Genomic DNA, 24,362 nt, shown 5'->3' with positions numbered 1-24,362 from the left:
TGTATTTATGATTCTGTGTAATCGTTTGTCACACATACCATGTGATAACAAGAGTGCTGTAAAAATTTTGCCTTACATTATAAAAATAACTTTTAGTCAGTAGAATGTTTTAATATAATTGAAAGTACATATATTCTCTGTTAGTGTAACTTTGATTCCCACAATCATTAAGTCTGGACTTAAGATTCCAGTATAGATGAGTGCTATGGTTTCCATGTTCTTATCAAAACTCATGTGGAAACTTCATGGCCACTGTAACAGTATGAAGAGGTGGGATCTTTAAGAGATGATTAGTCAATGAGAGCCCCCATTCATGGATACATGAATGCCATTATCACAGGACTGGGTTAACTGTTGCAGGGGTGGGTTCCTGATAAAAGAATGGAGTTTGGCCCAATTTCCTCTGTCTCTCATGCTCACCTGCCCATCTGCCATGTTATGACACAGCACAAGGGCCTTGACCAGGAGTGGCCCCATGATATTGGACTTCCCAGCCTCTAGAACTTTTAGCTAAATAACTTTATTTCCTTTATAATTTACCCAGTCTGTGATATTGTTATAGCAGCAAAAAATGGAATAAAACCATGAGTGATAAATATTTTTTAATTTACATTTCGTCCACGTCTCTTGATTAGTTAAATCCTCAATATGAACCATCTCTGGAGGGTGAAGTGGGTGCCCAAAGAACATCTAGTTAAGCCTGTAGAATTGTTAGCTGGAGAGGCCAGATGTGGTGGCTCACGCCTGTAATCCCAGCACTTTGGGAGGCCGAGGCGGGCGGATCATGAGGTCAGGAGATCGGGACCATCCTGGCTAACACAGTGAAACCCTGTCTCTACTAAAAATACAAAAAATTAGCCGGGCACGGTGGTGGGTGCCTCTAGTCCCAGCTACTCGGGAGGCTGAGGCAAGAGAATGGCGTGAACCTGGGAGGTGGAGCTTGCAGTGAGCTAAGATTGCGCCACTGCAATCCAGCCTGGGCGACAAAGCAAGACTCCATCACAAAAAAAAAAAAAAAAAAAAAAAAATTGTTAGTTGGAGAGCCTAACAATCAACAACATGGAGTAATATAGAAAGCTACTGGCACAGTTCAAAATCCAGCCATAGAAATCGTCTCCCATTTGGTAGAGCACGCCTGCCTTACAAGAGATCCTGAAGGAAGCACTAAATATGGAAAGGAAAAACCGGTACCAGCCACTGTAAAAACAAACCAAATTGTAAAGACCATCAACATTATGAAGAAACTGCATCAACTAATGGGCAAAATAACCAGCTAGCATCATAAAGACAAGATCAAATTCACATATAACAATATTAACCTTAAAAGTAAATGGGCTAACTGTCCCAATTAAAAGGCACAGACTGGCAAATTGGATAAACAGTCAGGACCCATCACTGTGCTGTATTCAGGAGACCTATCTCACATGCAAAGACACACATAGGCTCAAAATAAAGGGATGGAGGAAGATTTACCAAGCAAATGGAAAGCAAAAAAAGAGCAGGGGTTGCAATCCTAGTCTCTGATAAAATAGACTTCAAACCAACAAAGATCAAAGAAAAAGAAGGGCACTACATAATGGTGGTAAAGGGATCAATGCAACAAGAAGGGCTAACTATCCTAAATATATATGCACCTAATACAGGAGCACTCAGATTTATAAAGCAAGTTCTTAGAGACCTACAAAGAGACTTAGACTCCCACACAATAATAGTTGGAGACTTTAACATCCCACTGTCAATATTAGACAGATCAACAAGACAGAAAATTAACAAGGATATTCAGGACTTGAACTCAGCTCTGGACCAAGTGGACCTAATGGACATCTACAGGACTCTCCACCTCAAATCAACAGAATATACATTATTCTCAGCACCACATCACACTTATTCTAAAACTGACCACATAATTGGAAGTAAAACACTCCTCAGCAAATGCAAAAGAATGGAAATCATAACAAACAGTCTCTCAGACCACAGTGCAAGCAAATTAGAACTCAGGATTAAGAAACTCACTCAAAACCACACAGCTACATGGAAACTGAACAACTTGCTCCTGAATGACTACTGGGTACTTAACAAAATTAAGGCAGAAATAAATAAGTTCTTTGAAACCAATGAGAACGAAGACACAATGTACCAGAATCTCCGGGACACAGCTAAAGCAGTGTTCGGAAGGAAATTTAAAGCACTAAATGCCCACAAGAGAAAGCGGGAAAGATCTAAAATTGACACCCTAACATCACAATTAAAAGAACTATAGAAGCAAGAGCAAACAAATTCAAAAGCTAGCAGAAGACAAGAAGTAACTAAGATCAGAGCAGAACTGAAGGAGACAGAGACATGAAAAACCCTTAAAAAAAATCAGTGAATCCAGGAGGTGGTTTTTGGAAAAGATTAACAAAATAGACCGCTAGCCAGACTAATAAAGAAGAAAAGAGAGAAGAATCCAATAGACACAATAAAAAATGATAAAGAAGAACCACTGATCCTACAGAAATACAAACTACCATCAGAGAATACTATAAACACCTCTACCAAAATAAACTAGAAAATCTAGAAAAACTGGAAAAATTCCTAGACACATACACCCTCCCAAGACTAAACCAGGAAGAAGTTGAATCCCTGAATAGACCAATAATAAGTTCTGAAATTAAGGCAGTAATGAATAGCCTACCAACCAAAAAAAGCCCAGGACCAGATGGATTCACAGCTGAATCCTACCAGAGGTACAGAGAGGAGCTGGTACCATTCCTTCTGAAACTATTCCAAACAACAGAAAAAGAGGGACTCCTCCCTAACTCATTTTATGAGGCCAGCATCATCCTGATTCCAAAACCCAGCAGGGACACAACAAAAAAAGAAAATTTCAGGCCAATATCCCTGATAAGCATCGATGTGAAAATCCTCAATAAAACACTGGCAAACTGAATCCAGCAGCACATTAAAAAGCTTATTCACCATAATCAAGTCGGCTTCATCCCTGGGATGCAAGGCTGGTTCAACATACGCATATCAATAAATGTAATCCATCACATGAACAGAACCAATGACAAAAACCACATGATTATTTCAACAGATGCAGAGAAGGCCTTTGATAAAATTTAGCACCCCTTCATGCTAAAAACACTCAATAAAGTAGATATTGATGGAACCTATCTCAAAGTAATAACGGCTATTTATGACAAACCCACAGCCCATGTCATACTGAATGGGCAAAAGCTGAAAGCATTCCCTTTGAAATCCGGCACAAGACAAGGATGCCCTCTCTCACCACTCTTATTCAACAAAGTATTAGAAGTTCTGGCAGGGCAATCAGTCAAGAGAAAGAAATAAAGCGTATTCAAATAGGAAGAGAGAAAGTCAAATTATCTCTGTTTGCAGATGACATCATTGTATATTTCAAAAACCCCATCGTCTCAGCCCAAAAACTCCTTAAGCTGATAGGCAACTTCAGCAAACTCTCAGGATACAAAATAAATGTTGTGAAAATCACAAACATTCCTATACACCAATAACAGACAAACAGAAAGCCAAATCATGAGCAAACTCCCATTCACAATTTCTACAAAGAGAATAAATTACCTATGAATACAACTTACAAGGGACATGAAGGACCTCTTCAAGAAGAACTACAAACTACTGCTCAAGGAAATAAGAGAGGACACAAACAAATGGAAAAACATTACATGCTCATGGATAGGAAGAATCAATATCGTGAAAATGGCCATACTGCCCAAAGTAATTTATAGATTCAATGCTATTCCCATCAAGCTACCATTGATTTTCTTCACAGACTTAGAAAAAAAAACTACTTTAAATTTCATATGGAACCAAAAAAGAGCCCGTATAGCCAAGACAATCCTAAGTAAAAGGAACAAAGCTGGAGGCATCATGCTATGTGACTTCAAACTATATTACAAGGCTACAGTAACCAAAACAGCATGGTACTGGTACCGAAACAGATATATAGACAAACAAAATAGAACAGAGGCCTCCAAAATAACACCACCCATCTACAACCATCTGATCATTGACAAACCTGACACAAACAAACAATGAGGAAAGGATTCCCTATTTAATAAACAATGTTGGGAAAACCGGCAAGCCATGTGCAGAAAACTGAAACTGGACCCCTTCCTTACACCTTATACAAAAATGAAGTCAAGATGGATTAAAGATTTAAATGTAAGAACTAAAACCATAAAAACCCAAGAGGAAAACCAAGGCAATACTATTCAGGACATAGGCATGGGCAAAGACTTCATGACTAAAACATCAAAAGCAATGGAAACAAAAGTCAAAATTGACAAATGGGATCTAGTTAAACTAAAGAGCTTCTGCACAGCAAAAGAAACTATCATCAGAGTGAACAGGCAACCTACAGAATGGGAGAAAGTTTTTGCAATCTATCCATCGAACAAAGGGCTAATATACAGAATGTACAAGGAACTTAAAACAAATTTACAAGAAAAAAACAACCCCATCAAAAAGTGGGCGAAGAATATGAATAGACACTTCACAAAAGAAGACATTTGTGGCCAACAAACATATGAAAAAAAGCTCGTCATCACTGGTCATTAGAGAAATGCAAATCAAAACCACAATGAGATCACATCTCACGCCAGTTAGAATGGCAATCATTAAAAAGTCAGGAAACAACAGATGTTGGAGAGGATGTGAAGAAATAGGAACGCTTTTACACTGTTGGTGGGAGGGTAAATTAGTTCAACCATTGTGGAAGACGGTGTGGCAATTCCTCAAGGATCTAGAACCAGAAATACCATTTGACTCAGCAATCCCATTACTGGGTATATACCCAAAGGATTACATATCATTCTACCATAAAGACACATGCACACGTATGTTCGTTGCAGCACTGTTCACAATAGCAAAGACTTGGAACCAATACAAATGCTCATCAATGTTAGACTGGATAAAGAAAATGTGGCACATATACACCATGGAATACTATGCAGCCATAAAAAAGGATGAGTTCATGTCCTTTGCAGGGACATGGATGAAGCTGGAAACCATCATTCTCAGTAAACTAACACAGGAACAGAAAACCAAATACTGCATGTTCTCACTCATAAGTAGGAGCTGAACAATGAGAACATATGGGCACAGAAAGGGGAACATCACACACTGGGGCCTGTCGGGGGGTGGGGGAACAAGGGGAAGGATAAGGAGAAATACCTAATGTAGATGACGAGTTGATGGGTGCAGCAAACCACCATGGCACACGTATAGCTATGTAACAAACCTGCACATTCTGTACGTGTATCCCAGAACTTAAAGTATAATTTAAAAATAAATAAATAAAAGGTCAGAGCCCACTGAAAAGTAAATATGATCTATTAATTAGCTATTGGGTTATGGTTCCTTAAACCCCGAAAGTCTAAGATGTTAATTAGGCCTGGCCCTGCCTGTGTATGGTTTGTGTCAATGTATATCTAAACACAGTGGAATGGAGTAAAAGTAGCTCTATCTGAGGGAAGAGGACTGAGAATGAGACAGGAGTTGATAAAGGAGAGCAATGTCAATTTCACCAGGCTGACCTGGAAGGCTGCTGAACCCCTGTGTAAAGACCAGTTTTTTTTTTTTTTTTCAATAGAAAATACTGAGGGCCGGGTGCAGTGGCTCAGGCCTGTAATCCCAGCACTTTGGGAGGCCGAGGCAGGCAGATCATGAGGTCAGGAGATTGAGACTATCCTGGCTAACACGGTGAAACCCTGTCTCTACTAAAAATACAAAAAATTAGCCAGGCGTGGTGGTGGGCGCCTGTGGTCCCAGCTACTTGGGAGGCTGAAGCAGGAGAATGGTGTGAACTCGGGAGGCAGAAGTTGCAGTGAGCCAATATTGCGCCACTGCACTCCAGCCTGGGCGACAGAGCGAGACTTCCTCTCAAAAAAAAAAAAAAGAAAATACTGAGTCTGTATAAAGAGCTTCCTTTCTCTAATAAACACTCAAGGAAAAAAATGGCAAACTTACAATTAGCATTTAACATTGAAATAACCTACCTTTTGTAACATGTTATAAACTTCTAGATGAAGCAGCACAGGAAAAAGGCCCAAGAAACATATAACATGTAACCATGACATTTCTGAGAAATGAGACTAAGATTCTATCCAGAGATAAAATCAACCTAGTAACTTTTCTTTCTTCTAAATCTGTGAAGTAATTTCCTTTATGCTTCTCTTTCAATAAGAAAAGCAAATGGATGGAAAATATTTCACAGAAAAATATAAAGATTAAAACTACCCAATACTAGTAAATATAAAATTACACAACCTACCTGAAAGCTCTACTTTTAAATGGGTAAGAACACATATGCAAAATAACTTAAAACAAAATAAAAACAATGTTCTTTTTTAGAAAAGCACAATATATGATGCAGCTTAATAGGCAAAATTTTATATTAAGTATTGCAAATCTTAAACTCTCATCAAATTTTTAAAAATTCCTATAGGTTGTTTTCAGTCATTAAGTGACTAAAGTATCTTCTAAAGTAATTCTCCAATGTTTTGCATTTCAAATATTTTAATAGTTTTATTTCGCAAAGAGAAGCCTAAGAATTTTTTTAAAAACATTTCCAGAGAGAACACTTTATACCATAAAATAAACTTGTATAATTTGGGAGGACAAATCATCTCAAATGTATATTTTTGAATTATGTGCCAATTTTATAATTAGTACAAAAACGACAGCTGAAATATTTTAAAAATGTAAAAACCAGTCCAGGCAACATAACTATACAATCTTGCTGTAAAAGTACTTATATCGAATTCCGCACAAAATATTTTTGCAATATACTAAATTTAGTTCTTCAAGTCACTCTTCACTGCCGGCTGGCTTTTCCATTTTCTGTTGTCTCCATCCTGAAATAGGAAGAAAAAAATGAGCTCATAAGATAAATATTCATTAACATTTTGTCTCCTTAATTATCTACCTTTCACATGAAAATTAAAATAATATATTCACAGAACAGAACATCAGCATTTTAGGAAAGGACTAACATCAGGGTTCCTCTAGCTAGGCTAACTTCTTCATTTTACAGTGAAAATTGAGGCCTTGAGAGACTAAGTGACTTTCCCAAGGTTACAAGTCAAAGGCCACTGTTTTTTTTTGTTTGTTTGTTTGACTATACCACACTCTCCCTTTCCAAGCAAAACTAAGGAAAAAATCTCTACAATTTCGTCAAGAATTTATTTCCTTTCCCACTAAATAAATGTATTTCCACCAACAAATTAAGAGGATTTCTTATAAAAAAAATCAAAATAATCAGATCTGAGATTTATTTTACTATAATCAATATTCTTAATATTGTATTCCTTAATAGGAAAACATTTTCCTCTGTTATTTTACAGAGATTGGCATTATATCCTAAGTGGTATGATTTTTCCCTCTATAATGTTTATTAAGCATTAAAAAGAAATGCTCTAAGGAGTAAATACTTTCAGGGTTACAATCAATATAACTAAGCCTTTTACAAGCAAGAATCAAAGAGGTTAATTTTTTCTGCTTATGGGGAACATGTATTAGTTCATAATATTAGTAATAAAAAATTGCTGATTATTACAAATAAGCAATGTTTGTTAAGGTACTATACAGGCAATTGACAAAACCAATTTTGACAATAAATAACACAAACCCATTTTCCTCTTTAAGATGTTGATATAGTTCAGCTCTGTTATTAACAGAGTTCAAACGTCCAGCAAATTCCTGATGTTTTCTGGAATTGGCAGTATTGATTCTATTACTCCACAAGGATAATAACGACACTGGCCCTAGTGTTATATTTAAAAGGAGAGAGAAAAAAAAGATAGAATAATTTATTACTTCCAAATTTCCAAATTTCCAAACTTACCTTTAATTCTGTTGTTCATTTTACACAATTAAGGCAGTTAATTCTGTAGTTCATTTTACACGATTAAGGCAATCATTTTCCTCTTACTCTAAAATGTATGTGTTTCAGGGTCCCCAAGAGCAACCACTAGTTCAGTGATTGATGGAAGGACTCAAATGACTAAATGTAAAGTTACACTCCTGGTTAAGAATGATTACAGCATTACAGTAAGGAGACACAGCCAGATCGGTAAGCAGAAGGAACACATGAGGTGGAGACTGGCAGAATCCATTTGCAGGCTTCCCATGCTCACTCTCTCCAATGAGGTTTATGCAGAGTGCATACTACCTCCATAGGCAAACATGCAGCCACATGTGCGCAATATTTCTGCCAGTAAAGCCTGTTTGAGTAGAGTCCAGGGTTTTTACTGGGGGCTGATCAGGTAGGTATTCTCTGCCTAACCACAATGACCAAAGTTCCAGACTTTCAGAAGGGAAGCAGGTGTTCAGTTCATTATCTAGGCAATATCTCAAAAGCCAAGTTCCCAGATGCCAGCCAACAGCCAAACCTGCAAGCAGGCTTTTCTAATTATAATAGTCTCAGGCCTGCTATGTTAACTCTTTCCTGCACAATATGATAAGGCAAAAGAATTACAATAGCCAAAACAATTTTGAAAAAGAAGAAAAAAGTTAGAAGATTCTTACTTCCTCATTACAAGACTTAATTTGAAGTAACTGTGACAGTACTGGATTGGTGAAAGGACGGCCACATAAACCAATAGAATATAAAAGAGAATCCAGAAGCAGACTCCCACATACATAGTCAACTAATTTCTGATAAATGTACAATATTTCAATGAAGAAAGGATAGTCTTTTCAATAAATGCTGCTGGAACATTAGGACATTGTAGGCAAAAGGATTAATATTGACCCATACTTTGTACCTTATAGAAAATAACTCAAAAATTGATCATGACCTAAATGTAAATCTAAAATTACAGAACTCCTAAAAGAAAATCAGCCTTTGTGACCCTGGGTTAGATTTCTAACATGTAACACCTAAAGCATAATCATAAAAGCAAAAATGGATATATTTGACTTCATCAAAATAAAAAGCTTCTGTTGTGCAAAAGTCATTGTTTAAGAGAAGAACAAGCCACAGACTGGGTGAAAATACTTGCAAATCACCTGTCCAACACAGAACTTGTATCCAGATAAATAAACAACTCTCAAAATCCACTAATAAGAAAACAAACAACCCAATTTTATAATGTACAAAATATTTTAATGGACCTTTCACCCAAGAAGACAAACAGACAACAAATAAGCAAAGGAAAAGAGTTTTACCATCATTAATCATGAGAGAAATGTAAATTAAAACACCAATGAAATACCACTACATACCTTATAGGATGAAAAACAAAAACAAAACAAACAGTAACCCTGACAACAGCAACTGGACAAGGATGCAGAACACCCAGAACTCTCACATACTGGTGGTGGGAATGCAAAATGGTGCCACCACTTTGGAAAAATAAGCTGGCAGTTTCTTATAAAATTAGTCATTATAATACTATGTGAAAAAAGCCAATCTCAAAAGGTGGCATGACATTTTCTTTCATTTATAAGACATTCTGAAAAATTATAGGGAGCACAATTATAGGAAGAGAAAACGTATCAGTAGCTACCAGGGATTGAGGAGGAGAGTGAAGGATGACTACAGGGATTGAGGAGAGTGAAAGATGACTACAAAGGGTCAATACGAGGAAATCTTTTGGGGTGACAGACTGTTGTGTACCCTGATTGTGATGGCCGTATGCATTGTCTAAACTCACAGAACTGTACATCAAAAAGAGCTAATATTGTCATATATATTTTAAAATTCTTAGTTTTCTTATTATAAAACTAATGCATGTTCATGAGAACAAATTTAGAAAACAATAAAACACATAAAGGAGGAAATAAAATCATCCTAATGCCACTGCTCTAACAACTAAAAATTTTAGTCTTTTTTTCAGTGCCAATCTATATCAACAAATGGTTATTTTGGTTTTTTTTTTTTGTTACTGCATCATACAAAGAGAGTTGAATAGACGTTTGCCAAATCTAGATGGCACATTTGGAATAGCCCAGCCTTAAGTATAGTGTATACAGCAGGCACAAAATTCACTTTGGGGAGGCCTGGGAAGTCATTTTCCAAAGCAGATAAAACTGAGGTATAATAAAAGGCCCAGATCAGTTGCTGATCAGAAGAGACATGCAATTTAGGTCATAAAATAGAATGAAAGAAAAAAACACTTTTCAAATGTCAGCCTCAAATAGAAAGTTACAAGGAAAGGCAGTAATGTGCAATCAAGTTGCTTCTCATATGAGCTATTTCATATAATATTTCTAGGGTGAAAAGCATCAGGGATCCATTTAATTTAATGATAGCTGATATTTCATCTAAGTGACAAGCTAGTACATATGTGTATGAAAACTTAAAACTGAGATCACAGTACATATGTTTATGTAACCTGCTTTAAAAAAACTTATTTACATATTCATTCAATAATTATTCTTGGGTTATATAAATACCACCCTGTGGGGGCTGGGCGCAGGGACTCATGCCTGTAATCCCAGCACTTTGGGAGGCTGAGGCAGGCGAATCACCTGAGGTCAGGAGTTCGAGACCAGCCTGACCAACATGGTGAAACCCTGTCTCTACTAAAAATATAAAAATTAGCTGGGTGTGGTGGCAGGCACCTATAATCCGAGCTACTCGGGATGCTGAGGCAGGAGAATCACTTGAATCCAGGAGGCAGAGGCTGCACTGGGCTGAGATCGTGCCATTGCACTCCACCCTGGGCAACAAGAGTGGACTCCATCTCAATAAATAAATAAATAAATACATACCACCCTATGGACACACCATTATTCAGTCATTTTCCTACTAATATGGCTTTTAGGTGCTTGCAATTTTTCCCAGTATAGATAATACTATTTTTTTTTTTTTTTTTTTTAGTGACGGAGTCTTACTCTGTCGCCCGGGCTGGAGTGCAGTGGCATCTTGGCTCACTGCAATCTCTGCCTCAGTAATACTCCTTAGAGTTCTATTTACCAAGCAATGCTGAAACACTGTTTAGAGTAGACCTAAATTTCTCATCCTAATGAAGAGTGGTATATTTTGTCATATGAGAAATAATATATCAAAAAACATCTATTTAAATCCTATTATTTTCTGGGCCCACTAGCAAATGCCTGAAAGGCAAATATAATAAGATCACCTCAAGGGTGATCTCTGGCTTCAAAGAAACTAGTGAACTGAAGAATATAACATGTATCACTATATACATACACTATAACAAGCATATAAAAAGCAAACAAGCCTACCTTCTCCCTAGGATGAGCTGCCAATATTCATAAGCTGGTTCTACTGCCTTAGGAGAGGCATAGTGGCAGGACATCAGGTAGTCTAATGATGGCATACCATTACACATGTATCCTAAAAAGACTAAATCTAGTTTGCCTTCAAGATAACTAAGGCCTAGAACGATTTCAGGAGCTGCCAATCCCAAATCATATCCTTGGTGCCTAGAATTCCTTCAAGAGGAAATTAAACTTTTTAGCCTATAAGAGATTAAGAGGCTTTACAGTGAAAATGTTGTTTATAATAATAACTACACTGAAACTCAAACACATTTTAATATAGCAATAAATGAGTGATATTACATATTTCTAGGTTTCGTAAGAGTTTAGGGTCAAAAGAGTTTGTATTCAATATCTCAGCTCTTACTATAGTATCAGGAACATAAACAGATTCAAGTTTACATATTTAAAATTTCTTAAAACACAAACTTTATATGCTTATTTTCCAAAGGCTTCATTAATGAAAGTATAACACTACTTGTTTTTGTTTTTAACACTGACAAATATATTTACTGCCTGTATTCTCTAAGGCTGTGATACGGTTTGGCTGTGTCCCCACCCAAATTTCCATGCTGTTCTCGTGATAGTGAGTGAGTTCTCACTAGATCTGATGGTTTTATAAGGGGCTTCCTCTCCCTTTGCTCTGCCCTTCCCCTGGCTGCTGCCATGTGAAGAAAGACATGTTTGCTTCTCCTTCTGCCATGCCTGTAAGTTTCCTGAGGCCTCCCAGCCATGCTGGAACTGTGAGTCAATTAAACCTCTTTCCTTTAAAAATTACCCAGTCTCGGGTATTTTTATCTTTATTAGCAGCATAAGACTGGACTAATACAGGTTGTAAACAGAGAATGTCCTAAACAACACCCACAAATACTTAAGAACTCTTCCTCACATACACAACAATATTAAATAACACTGTACAAAACAGAGCTTCATTGGAAAATTTTTTTTTTTTCTGAAACAGAGTCTTGCTCTGTTGCCCAGGCTGAAGTGCAATGGTGCGATCTTGGCTCACTGCAACCTCCGCCTCCCAGGTGCAAGCGACTCTCTAGCCTCAGCCTCCCGAGTAGCTGGGATTACAGGTGTGTGCCACCATGCCCGCCTAATTTTGTATTTTTATTAGAGGTGGGGTTTCACCATGCTGGCCAGGCTGGTCTTGAATTCCTGACCTCAGGTGATCTGCTTGCCTCAGCCTCCCAAAGTGCTGGGATTACAGGGGTAAGCCACCACACCCGGCCTGGAAAACTTTTTATAAACCTAGTTACCACAGCTGTACCTTACCTTTTGATTTTTCCACTTGTGGAGTTTCATCCATTTCAACAAGGGGTTTTTTGTTTGGAGGTTCTGGGGAATCAGGCGAATCTTTTATAATCTCAGCTTCAGCCAATTCTTCTTTTCCACGCTCTAAGATTCCTTTTAATCTTTTAGAGGGACAAATAATGAAATGTAAAGTTCAAATTTTTAGAAGTCTAATGGTCTAATAATTAAACTAACTTTGCATATCAACCTTTATAAAAGATGGCTAATCTCATAAAATAAACCTAGGGACTAATCAAAAATCTCAATCTAAAACCAGGTAACAGAAATTAATGAATTAAATACAAGTTTCCCTTTTCCTTCATAATAATAATGCAATAATTCAGGAATTAGCTGTAAAATATAAAAAAAAGAAGATACTTAAATTAAAATTTAAAAGGTAGGAAATGATGTGATCTTCAGAAGAAATTGCACAATTCTGATTTTTAAAGATAGGAACAAAATAACACTGAATTTCAAATTACAAATAAGATTAATAAGTTTATTCCCATTTATTCTCTAGTCTATGTATTGTGTAGATGTATTTATGTTCTGCAAATCAGAAACTTAACTCTAAACTTTTAGAGTTTCATCAGAGAACAAAAACACTTGCAAAATATACAAAAGTGTACTTGAAGCTCAGTGGGACCTGAATGATAGTACTTTTTCCCTCTTACGGTGAGCCAGTATTGTTTCAGAAGCTCAGCAGCCCTAAGGAAAACATGAGCTTCTAAAGTCAAAGAGAATAAAAGTATTCTATTATTAATGGATACAATTACAGGATTTCCAGAATTAGCTTCAAAATATTCCTATGGGTGTAGTGGTAAAGGTAGTGGATGAAGATATATATGAAATGAGATCTGCCATGAATTGTTAATCATTGAAGGTAGATGATGAGTAACTATCTGTTCTTTTGCTACATATGTTTGAAATTTTCCATCATAAAAAGATGTGTTTTTCGTCAGTCGCAGTGGCTCATGCCTGTAACCCCAAGCACTTTGGGAGACCAAGGTGGGCAGATCGCCTGAGGTCAGGATATCGAGACCAGCCTGGGCAACATGGTGAAACTCCATTTCTACTACAAATACAAAAAATTGGCTAGGCATGGTGGCACATACCTATAATCCCAGCTACCTGAGAGGCTAAGGCATGAGAATCACTTGAACCCAGGAGGCAGAGGCTGCAATGAGTCGAGATCATGCCACTGCATTCCAGCCTGGGTGATAGAGCGAGACTCTGTCTCAAAAAAATAAATAAAAATTAATTAATTTTAAAAAAAGTGACCTGGTGTTGGTCTGATTTCTGGCAAGCGGATAGAGGATATAGCCAGAGGATACGCTATTTCTATTTATAAGCCTTTATTACTTTTATGTTTTTCAGATTTAACGTTGACATCATAATATAAATCACAAACTAAAGGAAAAGAGTATACTATTAAGAAACATTTTCAGGATAGACTGTATGCCCTTCTTCTGTGCTTCCAAGGACATCCTATGCCTATTTTTATAATAGCACCTTCCACACTTTGCTGCAATCACTTTTTTTTTTTTGAGACAAAGTCTTACTCTATTGCCCAGGCTGGAGTGCCGTGGAGGAATCTCGGCTCACAGCAACCACTGCCTCCCGGGTTCAAGCGATTCTCATGCCTCAGCCACTTGAGTAGCTGAGATTACAGGCATGCACCCCCATACCCAGCTAATTTTTGTATTTTTTTAAGTAGAGACAGGATTTTGCCATGTTGGCCAGGCTGGTCTCAAACTCCTGACCTCAAGTGATCCATCCGCCTCGGCCTCCCAAAGTGCTGGGATTACAGGTGTGAACCACCGCACCCAGCCTGCAATCACTAATTTGTCTGTCTCTACCATCACACTGTATGTTCTTCAAGGGTAGGGATCTTGTGCCAAATGCCTGGCACATCATAAGCATTCAGTAAATATTTAGTGAACAGAGGAATAAAATTATGTCTGTGAAGTTCACAACATGTAAAGCACATACTGATACCAAACATCATGCATTATGATTTTCAGAAGTTAATTAGGAAAAACTAACACTAACTTTGCCCCAACAGTAAAAATTCATACTTTTTTGCGCCCAAGAAAGATCCTCTAGATTTTAAGAATGATAAAATTACAGTAATGAAAATGAATAAACATGTATTAAATGAACTACTATTAAATCAGGTTTGAATATATGAAAGTGTTCTATGCAGAATGTGATGTAACAAAAGGCACCATGGTGCTATATCAATGCCAAGAAGTCACCTCTCTGAGTCTTGCCAAGACTTTTCCTGTTCATAATCTTTCACTGCTTTCTCTGACTTGTCCTCTTTGTCTTCCCTCTTTCTTCCTCGTTTCTTTCGTTCTTCCTCTTCTGGGGGTTTGCTCCTGCATGCCATCAGACATTCCAAGACTCTTTGATGTTTCTCTGAGTTGTTGATATGGGCTCTGACAAGGGTTTCTAATTCATTCCACATGATACGGTATTGTTCATCTCTGCAGCAAAGATTTGGAAATACTCTTTAAATAATATTGAAGTGTCACTTTCTAGTGGTAAAGTAAAAAGAAATAATGAAATGTGGACTTCCTTCCTCTTACTTGGTACTTAACAGTGAAATTCTAGGCTATAATATATCCATTTCTATGATTTTGTATTATTTCATCTCAAATATATATATAAACATGTCCTCAAATAGAATTTACATATGGAATAAGTTATCTTGAGAAACAATATGTATCAAGTAAATGTGATCTATAAAATAAGAAAGAAAAAAAAATGTACCTTTTAGGGCCCTTTCCTCTTGTACCAACTGTGGAAATAGGTAGAGGATCATTTTTTCTTTCCATATCAACTAAGTTGTATATTGTTTTTTGACAGTTTAACACATCTTCTTCTGTCAGAGATTCTTTCACAATAACACTGGCTAATGGAACTACCTGTTAGATTTTTTTAAAGAAAAAAGAAAATCTGTCTTGAAAAATAAATATCAAAACATCTAGGCAGAACTTGATTTTCAAAAGGATTTTAAAGATTATCATGGTGAAGGAATCTATAACTATCACTTCAATTTTTAATTATTAATTCTTTAACTTTAGCAAGCTCATATATTTCATTCTTTGCTTAAGAAATGGTATAAATTACAAATTGTCTAATTGATTTCTATAAAGAATATATAACTAATCTATAAGAAAAGTTGAAGCTACTTAACACTTACCGCTTGCATGTTAAAAATGGTGGTTTGTGAAATGATCATAGGCCAGTAACGGGTATGTTTTTCTAACTGATCTTTTGCTCGTTCCAAAGGGACCTCAAGACTTCCATCGATTTTATATCTGGGGTCTAGAAAAGGAGTTAATCTGTTTTCCCTCATAAATTCACCAAAATCCTAATGATAACCAAATAAGATAAAATTAGAAACTATGTCTAATGTTTCAGTATGGATTACATGTACTAGTCTGTTTCCCTGATGTCTTCTGTCCTGTGATGTGCAACAAAACATTTTTTCTAACAGTATCCCTTAACTCCACTACTTTTTTATCCTTTCTGAACTTGAAACCTATCAGCCTTTATACGATGAAAATGAAGAAAGCCTCAAACATAAATGCATTCATGGTATGTTTTCCCTACCTTTTGTAAAAACCAAGAAACACTTTTTTTTCCCTTCTGTAATTTAACTTTTCTATCACACACAGATAAAAGAGTCAGTTAATCACATTAGAAGACCCATTTGCTTATTTAAAAACTACCTTGAGGTTGGGCACGGTGGCTCACACCTGTAATCCCAACACTTCAGGAGGCCAAGACAGGTGGATCACCTGAGGTCAGGAGTTCGAGACCAGCCTGGCCAACATGGTGAAACCCCATCTTTACTAAAATACAAAAATTAGCTGGGCATGGTGGCAGGCGCCTATAATCTTAGCTACTCGGGAAGCTGAGGCAGGAGAATCGCCTAAACCCAGGAGGCAGAGGTTGCAGTGAGCCAAGATTGCGCCACTGCACCCTAACCTGGGCAACAAGAGCGAAACTCTGTCTCAAAACAAACAAACAAACAAAAAAACTACCTTGACATAACATAAACATGTCAACAATAGTTATCTGTGAATGATGAAATTACAGGTAATTTACAGGTGTGGGTGTTTTTTTACGATATCTATATTCTCTAAATTTTCTACAATAAATATTGATTAGGCTTCTCCTTATTTAAATATTACGTTTTTTTAAAAAATCCTAATTAAAAAGTTACTTACAGTATATAACAGTTTGTGGTTTACAAAGCATATTCATATATATAAATCACACTTAGTTTTTACAACCACCTCAAGAAGTAAATAGCTATGAAATACCATATAGGAAAGAGAGGAGGGAGAATGAAAAATCAAGATTAGAACAGAATTTCTACCAAAAATGGACATATATTTCCTTTTATGTTCCTCCCAATAATACAAAAGTTTATGTTATTTCAAAGTAGCAGCAATCCAAATATTCCAGGTTTCTGTTTGCCATTTAAATTACTAGAAATTAAGTTTCACCTAAAATATTAGTTCAAATCAATTTATTATTTCCTACAATTCCAGCGTGTCATTGCAATTCAGATACATCTCAGTATATACTGAATATACAATAAGATTAAACAATGATAAATAGAATTTTTGAGCAAATATTGCAGGAAATTCACCTAATTAAAATAATAATCAACTTCTTCCAGTCTCTTTTTTTCCACAGACCTTAGCATTTAACGAGCACTTGATAACTACTTGCTGAATGATGACAGATTCAAAACTTAAAATTTATAGATATTAGAGTCTTACTGTAATCCGGTAGTCTGTAACTCTTCCTCCACATCCTTCACTAATTGAAGGTGGATCTTCTAGAATGGATCGAGAACTGCTAAGGACGTGCAAAAAAATCTCTCCTCCATGGCTACTAAGCATATGACTAATGACTTTAGAACCTGACTTTCGTGGTTGTTCCAATAAAACAGAACGACCTGTCAAAAACAAGATTACACTATCAGTAATGAAACTCAAATGGGCTCTCATTTATTTCCTTGAGATTTATGTCTAGATTTTTTCATTTTATTTATTGATCCCCGTATTTTAACCAGCATTGCTAATTTAGTGTATCTACTCTTCCATGCCTAAAAATCTGAATTCTAGCCTTAACTTTATCTCAGTTACTCCAAGGTTACATAGTTAATACAGTTTCTCACAACAACTATAGTGGTCTCTGGCATAATACGTTTGGCTATATGGTTCATCCAATTACATGTACATATTGAATTTTTCTCCTGGACCTCAAGAAGAAAAGTGAGACAACTGCTCCATAATCCTCAGGTTATTAATGCTACAGAACATCTGGGGAGAAGGCACAGTCTCAGTTCACTTACACAACAGTTCCTCATCCACACTGTAATCATAACTACTTTCTATTCTACATGTCCAAATGTTAATCTGAATTTCACCTAGCCTGATAATCAAATTATGCTTAACTAAGAATGACATAACCTTATGATAAAGACAGACTGACTCTTTAGATCACTAGTTCCAAAACCTGAGATGATCATAAGAATTACCAGAGAAGCTTTTAATTTGGAATCAAATAATTAAGACTTGTAAAAAAATTTCACACAATGAAACCACAGATTTAAGGTCACAGGTAAGAATCATATGGTATAATATTAAAAACATAATATTTATTTATGATAAAGGCATCATGTTCAAATATAAGTAAGTCCACCTTTGATTTGATTTAAAATTCAATGGGCCAAGATAAATGGTCTATATTATTCTAGCTTCTATTTAATTCTTCAAATCTGTTTTCTAATTATAGCTTCTAAAACAAATCAATTTAGACTCTGAAGGTCAAAGTTTTTAAATAAAAATTCTCACAATTTTATTAAATAAAACCTGCTTAGATGCAATAGCCTGAAAGCCAAACCTAAAGTCATCTTTTAAATGTTAGTAAAAACTGTTAAAGGGTATTTCAAATTACATAAGTTTAAAACAGCTTTGGCAAATAAATGGCAAAGCTACAGTGATGAATATAGCTTTCCAGAGTTCATATTCTTAATAATAATTTCACTCAAATAATAATTTAATAATAATATAAATAATTCAAATAATATAAATAATTTCAGTCAAAACCATTAAATAATTAAAGTTACCATTTAGAAGAAAATTAGTAAGGCAGGAGGAAGGTCTACTATTTACATCTACAGGTGAAATCCGATAAGCTCCAGTACAATAGTGTAATTCTGAAATAGAAGAAAACACTGATTTGAAAGAATATAAAGAAATATTCCCACAATTAAAAGAAAGAAAAAAAAAAACTTGTTCACTGAGTTCATTGAGTCCTGAAACAATGAAAAACGAAAATGCAAAACAGAATAAATGGACCCCCACATAATATCTTAAGAACCTTTTGATTTAGTCTTTTTCAGTTATTCTTAAATACCTACCAATGTTATTTGTCCTTGGTGTACACCACTTTAATGTTATTGTTTCTTTAAACGAGCCTTCTCGACTGCCGCCACCTAGATGTGAATCACCTTTAAAAATATGTCAGAGACATTACACATTGTATACATGTATCAAAACATCACACTGTATCCCATAAATATGTACAATTATGTTTTAATTTAAAAAATAATAAAAGCGGCCGGGTGCAGTGGCTCATGCCTGTAATCCCAGCACTTTGGGAGGCTGAGGCAGGTGGATCACGAGGTCAGGAGTTCAAGACCAGCCTGACCAAGATGGTGAAACCCCGTCCCTACTAAAACTACAGAAATGTGCCAGGCGCAGTGGCAGGTGCCTGTAATTCCAGCTATTCGGGAGGCTGAGACAGAAGAATCTCTTGAACCTGGGCGGCAGAGGTTGCGGTGAGCTGAGATCACGACACTGCACTCCAGCCTAGGCAACAGAGTGAGACTCTGTATCAAAAAAATAAATAAAATAATAATAATAAAAGCAAAAAATAATAATAGAGTAAACTGGGTATGGAGTAACCGGAACTCTGTACTGTCTTCACAATTTTTCTGTAAATCTGAAACTACTCTAAAATTAAAAGTTCACTTAAAAACAACAATGAAAAAAATGTCAGAGAAACACTAACATTATCAAGTAGATCACAAGCTTCAAATTGTTTACCAAGATTTCCAAATGAGTTTAAACTCTCCAAGAGAAAATATCTCTGAGACAACATCTTTTTATGACGTCCCCTGGACAAATACCAAAGATATTATCTATGATTAAAATAAATAGTAATTTTCCTCCACATTCATCATTAATCAATCATTTAGGTCATTGCACTGAAAGTCAATAGCAAGAATTTAAAAAATCTCAAGCATCTACAACTGCTCTTCCCTGCCCACACTATTAAATGATAAAATGACATGGTTAAGTACTCAGAAAAAGCTTAAGGAATCTAAAATGCACAACCATACTGAATTCTAATAAGTTTAGTTAGAAGAAACACAAACCAAGGGATCTGGAAAGTAAATACGTAAGAAGATATTAATCTAATAATAATGAAGAAATGTGCAACCATAAAGCTGATAAGGCTTTGAAGGAAAATCTACAGTGCTATGAGTGCCTGTAGAGGGAGATTTGTCCTATTCCAAAACACCAGGAGAAGTTTCCTTGAGAAGTGAAGACTGGTCTGAGTTATAAGGGTATGAGTAGAAATTAACTAAAGAAATGGACCAGATGCAGTGCCTCACATCTAAAATTTCAGTGCTTTGTGAGTCCTAAGTGGGAGGATTGCTAGGAGGTCAGGAAACTAGCCTGGGCAACATAGTGAGACCTTGTCTCTATGGAAAAAATACAAAAATTAGCCAGGCTTCGTGGTATGCACCTGCAGTCCCAGCTACTCCGGAGGCTGAGGTGGAAGGACTGCTTGTAGCCCGAGGGGTCGATGCTGCAGTGAGCTATGATCACACTACTGTACTCCAGTCTGAGTCACAAAGTGAGACTCTGTCTCAGATTAAAAAAAAAAAAAAGAAAAAAAAGAAGAAATAGAGGAAAGACTATTCAGGCAAAAGAACAGTGGATACCAAGATACTGTGGCAGGAGGAAGCATGAAAAATATTAGATCTGTGTGGCTGAAACAGAGAAGATCAGTATGCTTTGAGATGAGAATAAAAAGGGGGAGGGGGCCAGACAATGAAGGGCCTTGTAAGACATTTAAACAGCTCTGTTGTTTCCTAAGGGCAACAGAAAAGCATGGGCACGGGGCGGGTTTAAGGTCATGAGAACATGGTCAGGATTAGCATTCTGAAAGTTACTGTAGCTAGAGGGTAAAGAGTAGATAGGGACAGGCCATTTAGTAGGCTACTGTGAGATACTAGGTAAGGAAATAAAAGGCTGGATTAGGGAAATGTTATTGGTAGCTAAGATGGAGATTTTGATGTACGTGAGAAAAATTAGTAGACAAAATCAAGAAAATGTGATGATGGATTAGATGTCTCAAAAATGATTCTGAGGTTTTCTGCCTTACATAAATGAACAGACAATAGGGCCATTCACTGAAAAAGGAAACAGACTAGTTCAGGTGGCAAAGCTCCTAAGTTGTTTTGGGCATGTTGAAGTGTAGGTGACTGAGAGACATCTAAGAGATACAATTAGGAAGTAGAATATAAAGATCTGGAATTTAGGGGCCGGGCACGGTGACTCACACCTGTAATCCCAGCACTTTGGGAGGCTGAGGGGGCGGATCACGAGGTCAGGAGATCAAGACCATCCTGGCTAACACGGTGAAACCCCGTCTCTACTAAAAACACAAAATATTAGCCAGGCATGGTGGTGGACACCTGTAGTCCCAACTACTCGGGAGGCTGAGGCAGGAAAATGGCGTGAACCCAGGAGGCAGAGCTTGCAGTAAGCCAAGATCGCGTCACTGCACTCCAGCCTGGGTGACAGAGCGAGACTCTGTCTCAAAAAAAAAAAAAAAAGATCTGGAACTTAGGGAAGGTATCTGGGCTAAAGTATAAGCCTACTCACCAAGACCTAGCTACACTGTTACCACCTCAGTAAAACCTGCCTAACTCTTACTGGCACAACCACAGGCAGCCTCCTCCGTGCTCCCACAGCACTCTGTTCCTATTGTTAAAATAACTTTTGACACATAGTGTCCACATGTAATGCATATAACTACAGGCCAAGTCAACAACTATTTTAAAGAACTATTTTGTGTTACAAAGGATATTTTTGACACTTTTTTTTTTTTTTGAGACAGAGTCTCGCTCTGTTGCCAGGCTGAAGTGCAGTGGCATGATCTCAGCTAACTGCAACTTCTGCCTCCCGGGTTCAAGCGATTCCCCTGCCTCAGCATCCCAAGTAGCTGGGACTACAGGCGCGCGCCACCATGCCCAACTAATTTTTTTGTATTTTCTAGTAGAGACGGGGTTTCACCATGTTGGCCAGGATGATCTCTTGACCTCGTGATCTACCTGCCTTAGCCTCCCAAAGTGCTGGGATTACAGGTGTGAGCCACTGCGCCTGGCCCATTTTTGTAAGTTTTTAAAATAACATTTTAAAAATTGATATCACATCACAGGTTCTTAGCAATTTCCATGTAATATATTTTCAAAAACAAGTTCTCTATATTCCTTTGTTAAATGTTTATATATCCCTGCATCATAATAGTTTCTTTCATGTTAGCAGCTCGTTAGGTTTATTCTAAGATTCCTCAGACATGTAACAAATGTAACAATGTAACAAATGTCACAACTGGCTCATGATTATGCTTCAGAAGATGCATACAACATAATCAAAGTCAACCGTTTCTCTGGCAGCATCAATTTACTAGAAAACATTCTAAAGAATTTAACCAAATGTCAAAGCTTAAAGGCTTTTAAAATGACCTTCAACATCTTAAAATTTTCATTGTATTTTAGAATTGAATGGAATACTACAGCTCATCTAATCCAGCATCTTTCATTCATAAGCACGCAAACATACATCTAGAAACATATGGGACTTGCCAGTTGGTGGCAAAGCTTTAGCTAAAACTTATCTCCTAACTCCAGAGTCTTCTCCCCTAAACCAAGCCAATACAGTTGCAGAAATCAGTTTGGGAGATGAGATCTATGGATTGAAATAATTTTTAGAGGAAAAAAAACTAATTTAAATTTCAAAATTTAATTTCTAGGCCAAGTTGAAAGTCTATCACTCTTTCGAGTTTGCTCCTATTCTTTTCCCTTCCTCAAGGTTGTTTGCCTGCAAATGAAACTGTAATGAGTTTGAGAAAGCCATGGCTATCTTTCTCAGTATTTGTTCTATTAGCCCAGTCTTTTCCGAAGTAAATTCCACAGGACACTAGTTCCATTGCCATTAATAGGTGATACTGACAGATAAGTTTGCACAGGGATGAACTAGTCAGTCTGGTTTGTACTGAAGAACTTCTCAAAGCTGTTACAGTAGTCCCCCAACTTTGCTGTGTCGCTTTCCGTGGTTTCAGTACCTGTGGTCAACTGCAGCCCCAAGATATATATGTATTTTTTGAGATGAAGTCTCACCCTGTTGCCCAGGTTGGGGTGCAGTGGCATGATCTCAGCTCACTGCAACCTCCGCCTCCCAGGTTCAAGAGATTCTCCTGCTTGAGCCTCACACGTAACCAGGACTACAGGTACGCGCCACCACACCTGGCTCATTTTTTAATTTTTAGTAGAGACGGGCCTTTGCCATGTTGGCCACGCTTGTCTCGAACTCCTGACCTCAAGTGATCTGCCCACCTTAGCCTCCCAAAGTGCTAGGATTACAGGTGTGAGCCACTACCCCCGGCCTGCAGCCCAAAAACATTAAATACAAAATTCCAGAAATAAACAATTCATAAGTTTTACACTGCATGCTGTTCTGAGTAGCATGATGAAGTCTCACACTATGCCACTGTGTCCTGCCTGGGATGTGAATCATTCCTTTGTCCAGCATATATATGCTATAAACACTACAAGTCCATTAGCAGCCTTCTTGGTTATCAGATCCACTGTCGAGGTATCATAGTGCTTGTGTTTAAGGTCCATAGTAGCCTAATGCTATGTCACAATACCTGTATCATTCATCTCAGTTTATCTCATCATGTAGGTATTTTATCATCTCACATCATCCCAAAAACGATGAGTACAGTATAATAAGATATTTTGAGAAAGAGGGAGAGAGACCAAGAGACTACATTCATATAACTTTCATTATAATATATTGTTATAGTTGTTCAATTTCATTCTTATTGTTATTGATCTCCTGCTTTGCCTAATTTATATATTAAACTTTATCATAGGTATGTATGTATAGGAGAAAACAGTGTATACAGTATAGGGTTCGAGACCATCTGAGATTTCAGGCATCCACTGGGGGTCTTGGAATGTCTTCCCTGAGGATGTGGGGGCTACTGTAATATGCTTTCATATGTTAGATCATACAAAATAATACTTTCAAATGTCTCTTACCACTTTTCAGGAAATCTACATGTGCATCTTTGTGATGAAGTAGCTCCACATCATAATTGGCAGATGTGTTAGCATGCTGTTCTTCCTTGAAGTAAAATTTCAAACATTTAAAAAAACTTGGTTTTGCTTTCAAAATAATAAAATTATTAATTATTCATTTGCTTTTTGTTTAAAATGAGGTCAAATACATTCAATAATAATTAGCTAAAATAATGGGATAATCTATTTAAAGATGCAAGTGTTCCATGCAACATAAACTCCATTAAAAAACAACTGGCAATATACAGGTAATAAAGTATTTAATGATTTTTTTACATTATGTCAGAATTAACAAAGATGACTAACTCAGAAATTTTGAATTTTTTTTACTCCAAATGCA

At 36.8% G+C, this 24,362-nt stretch overlaps 1 protein-coding gene across 10 annotated transcripts in view; it reads right to left on the bottom strand.

Annotated features, from left to right (window-relative positions):
* Nucleotides 1-6,522: 6,522 nt before the first annotated feature.
* The window catches only part of INTS13 (integrator complex subunit 13), a 33,317-nt gene continuing 15,477 nt past the window's right edge, over nucleotides 6,523-24,362 (bottom strand). For 3 of the 10 annotated variants that reach the window (XM_520806.7, XM_054664424.2, XM_063786871.1), the window contains 10 exons: nucleotides 23,984-24,068; nucleotides 19,001-19,090; nucleotides 18,707-18,796; nucleotides 17,352-17,530; nucleotides 15,758-15,928; nucleotides 15,325-15,479; nucleotides 14,808-15,038; nucleotides 12,532-12,671; nucleotides 7,652-7,787; nucleotides 6,523-6,878 (listed from right to left, as the gene is read on the bottom strand). In XM_520806.7, the coding sequence (XP_520806.4) occupies nucleotides 6,839-6,878; nucleotides 7,652-7,787; nucleotides 12,532-12,671; nucleotides 14,808-15,038; nucleotides 15,325-15,479; nucleotides 15,758-15,928; nucleotides 17,352-17,530; nucleotides 18,707-18,796; nucleotides 19,001-19,090; nucleotides 23,984-24,068 (1,317 nt within the window). In that variant the 3' untranslated portion in view covers nucleotides 6,523-6,838. Of the gene's footprint in view, nucleotides 6,879-7,651; nucleotides 7,788-12,531; nucleotides 12,672-14,807; nucleotides 15,039-15,324; nucleotides 15,480-15,757; nucleotides 15,929-17,351; nucleotides 17,531-18,706; nucleotides 18,815-19,000; nucleotides 19,091-23,983; nucleotides 24,069-24,362 lie in introns of all 10 variants that reach the window. The other 7 variants (XM_009425705.4, XM_009425704.5, XM_016923758.4 and 4 more) reach the window with 3 other exon arrangements.

Source organism: Pan troglodytes, chromosome 10 (genome assembly GCF_028858775.2).
Source record: "Pan troglodytes isolate AG18354 chromosome 10, NHGRI_mPanTro3-v2.0_pri, whole genome shotgun sequence".
Classification (NCBI taxonomy): domain Eukaryota; kingdom Metazoa; phylum Chordata; class Mammalia; order Primates; family Hominidae; genus Pan; species Pan troglodytes.
This window is presented reverse-complemented; position numbering and strand designations above follow the sequence as displayed.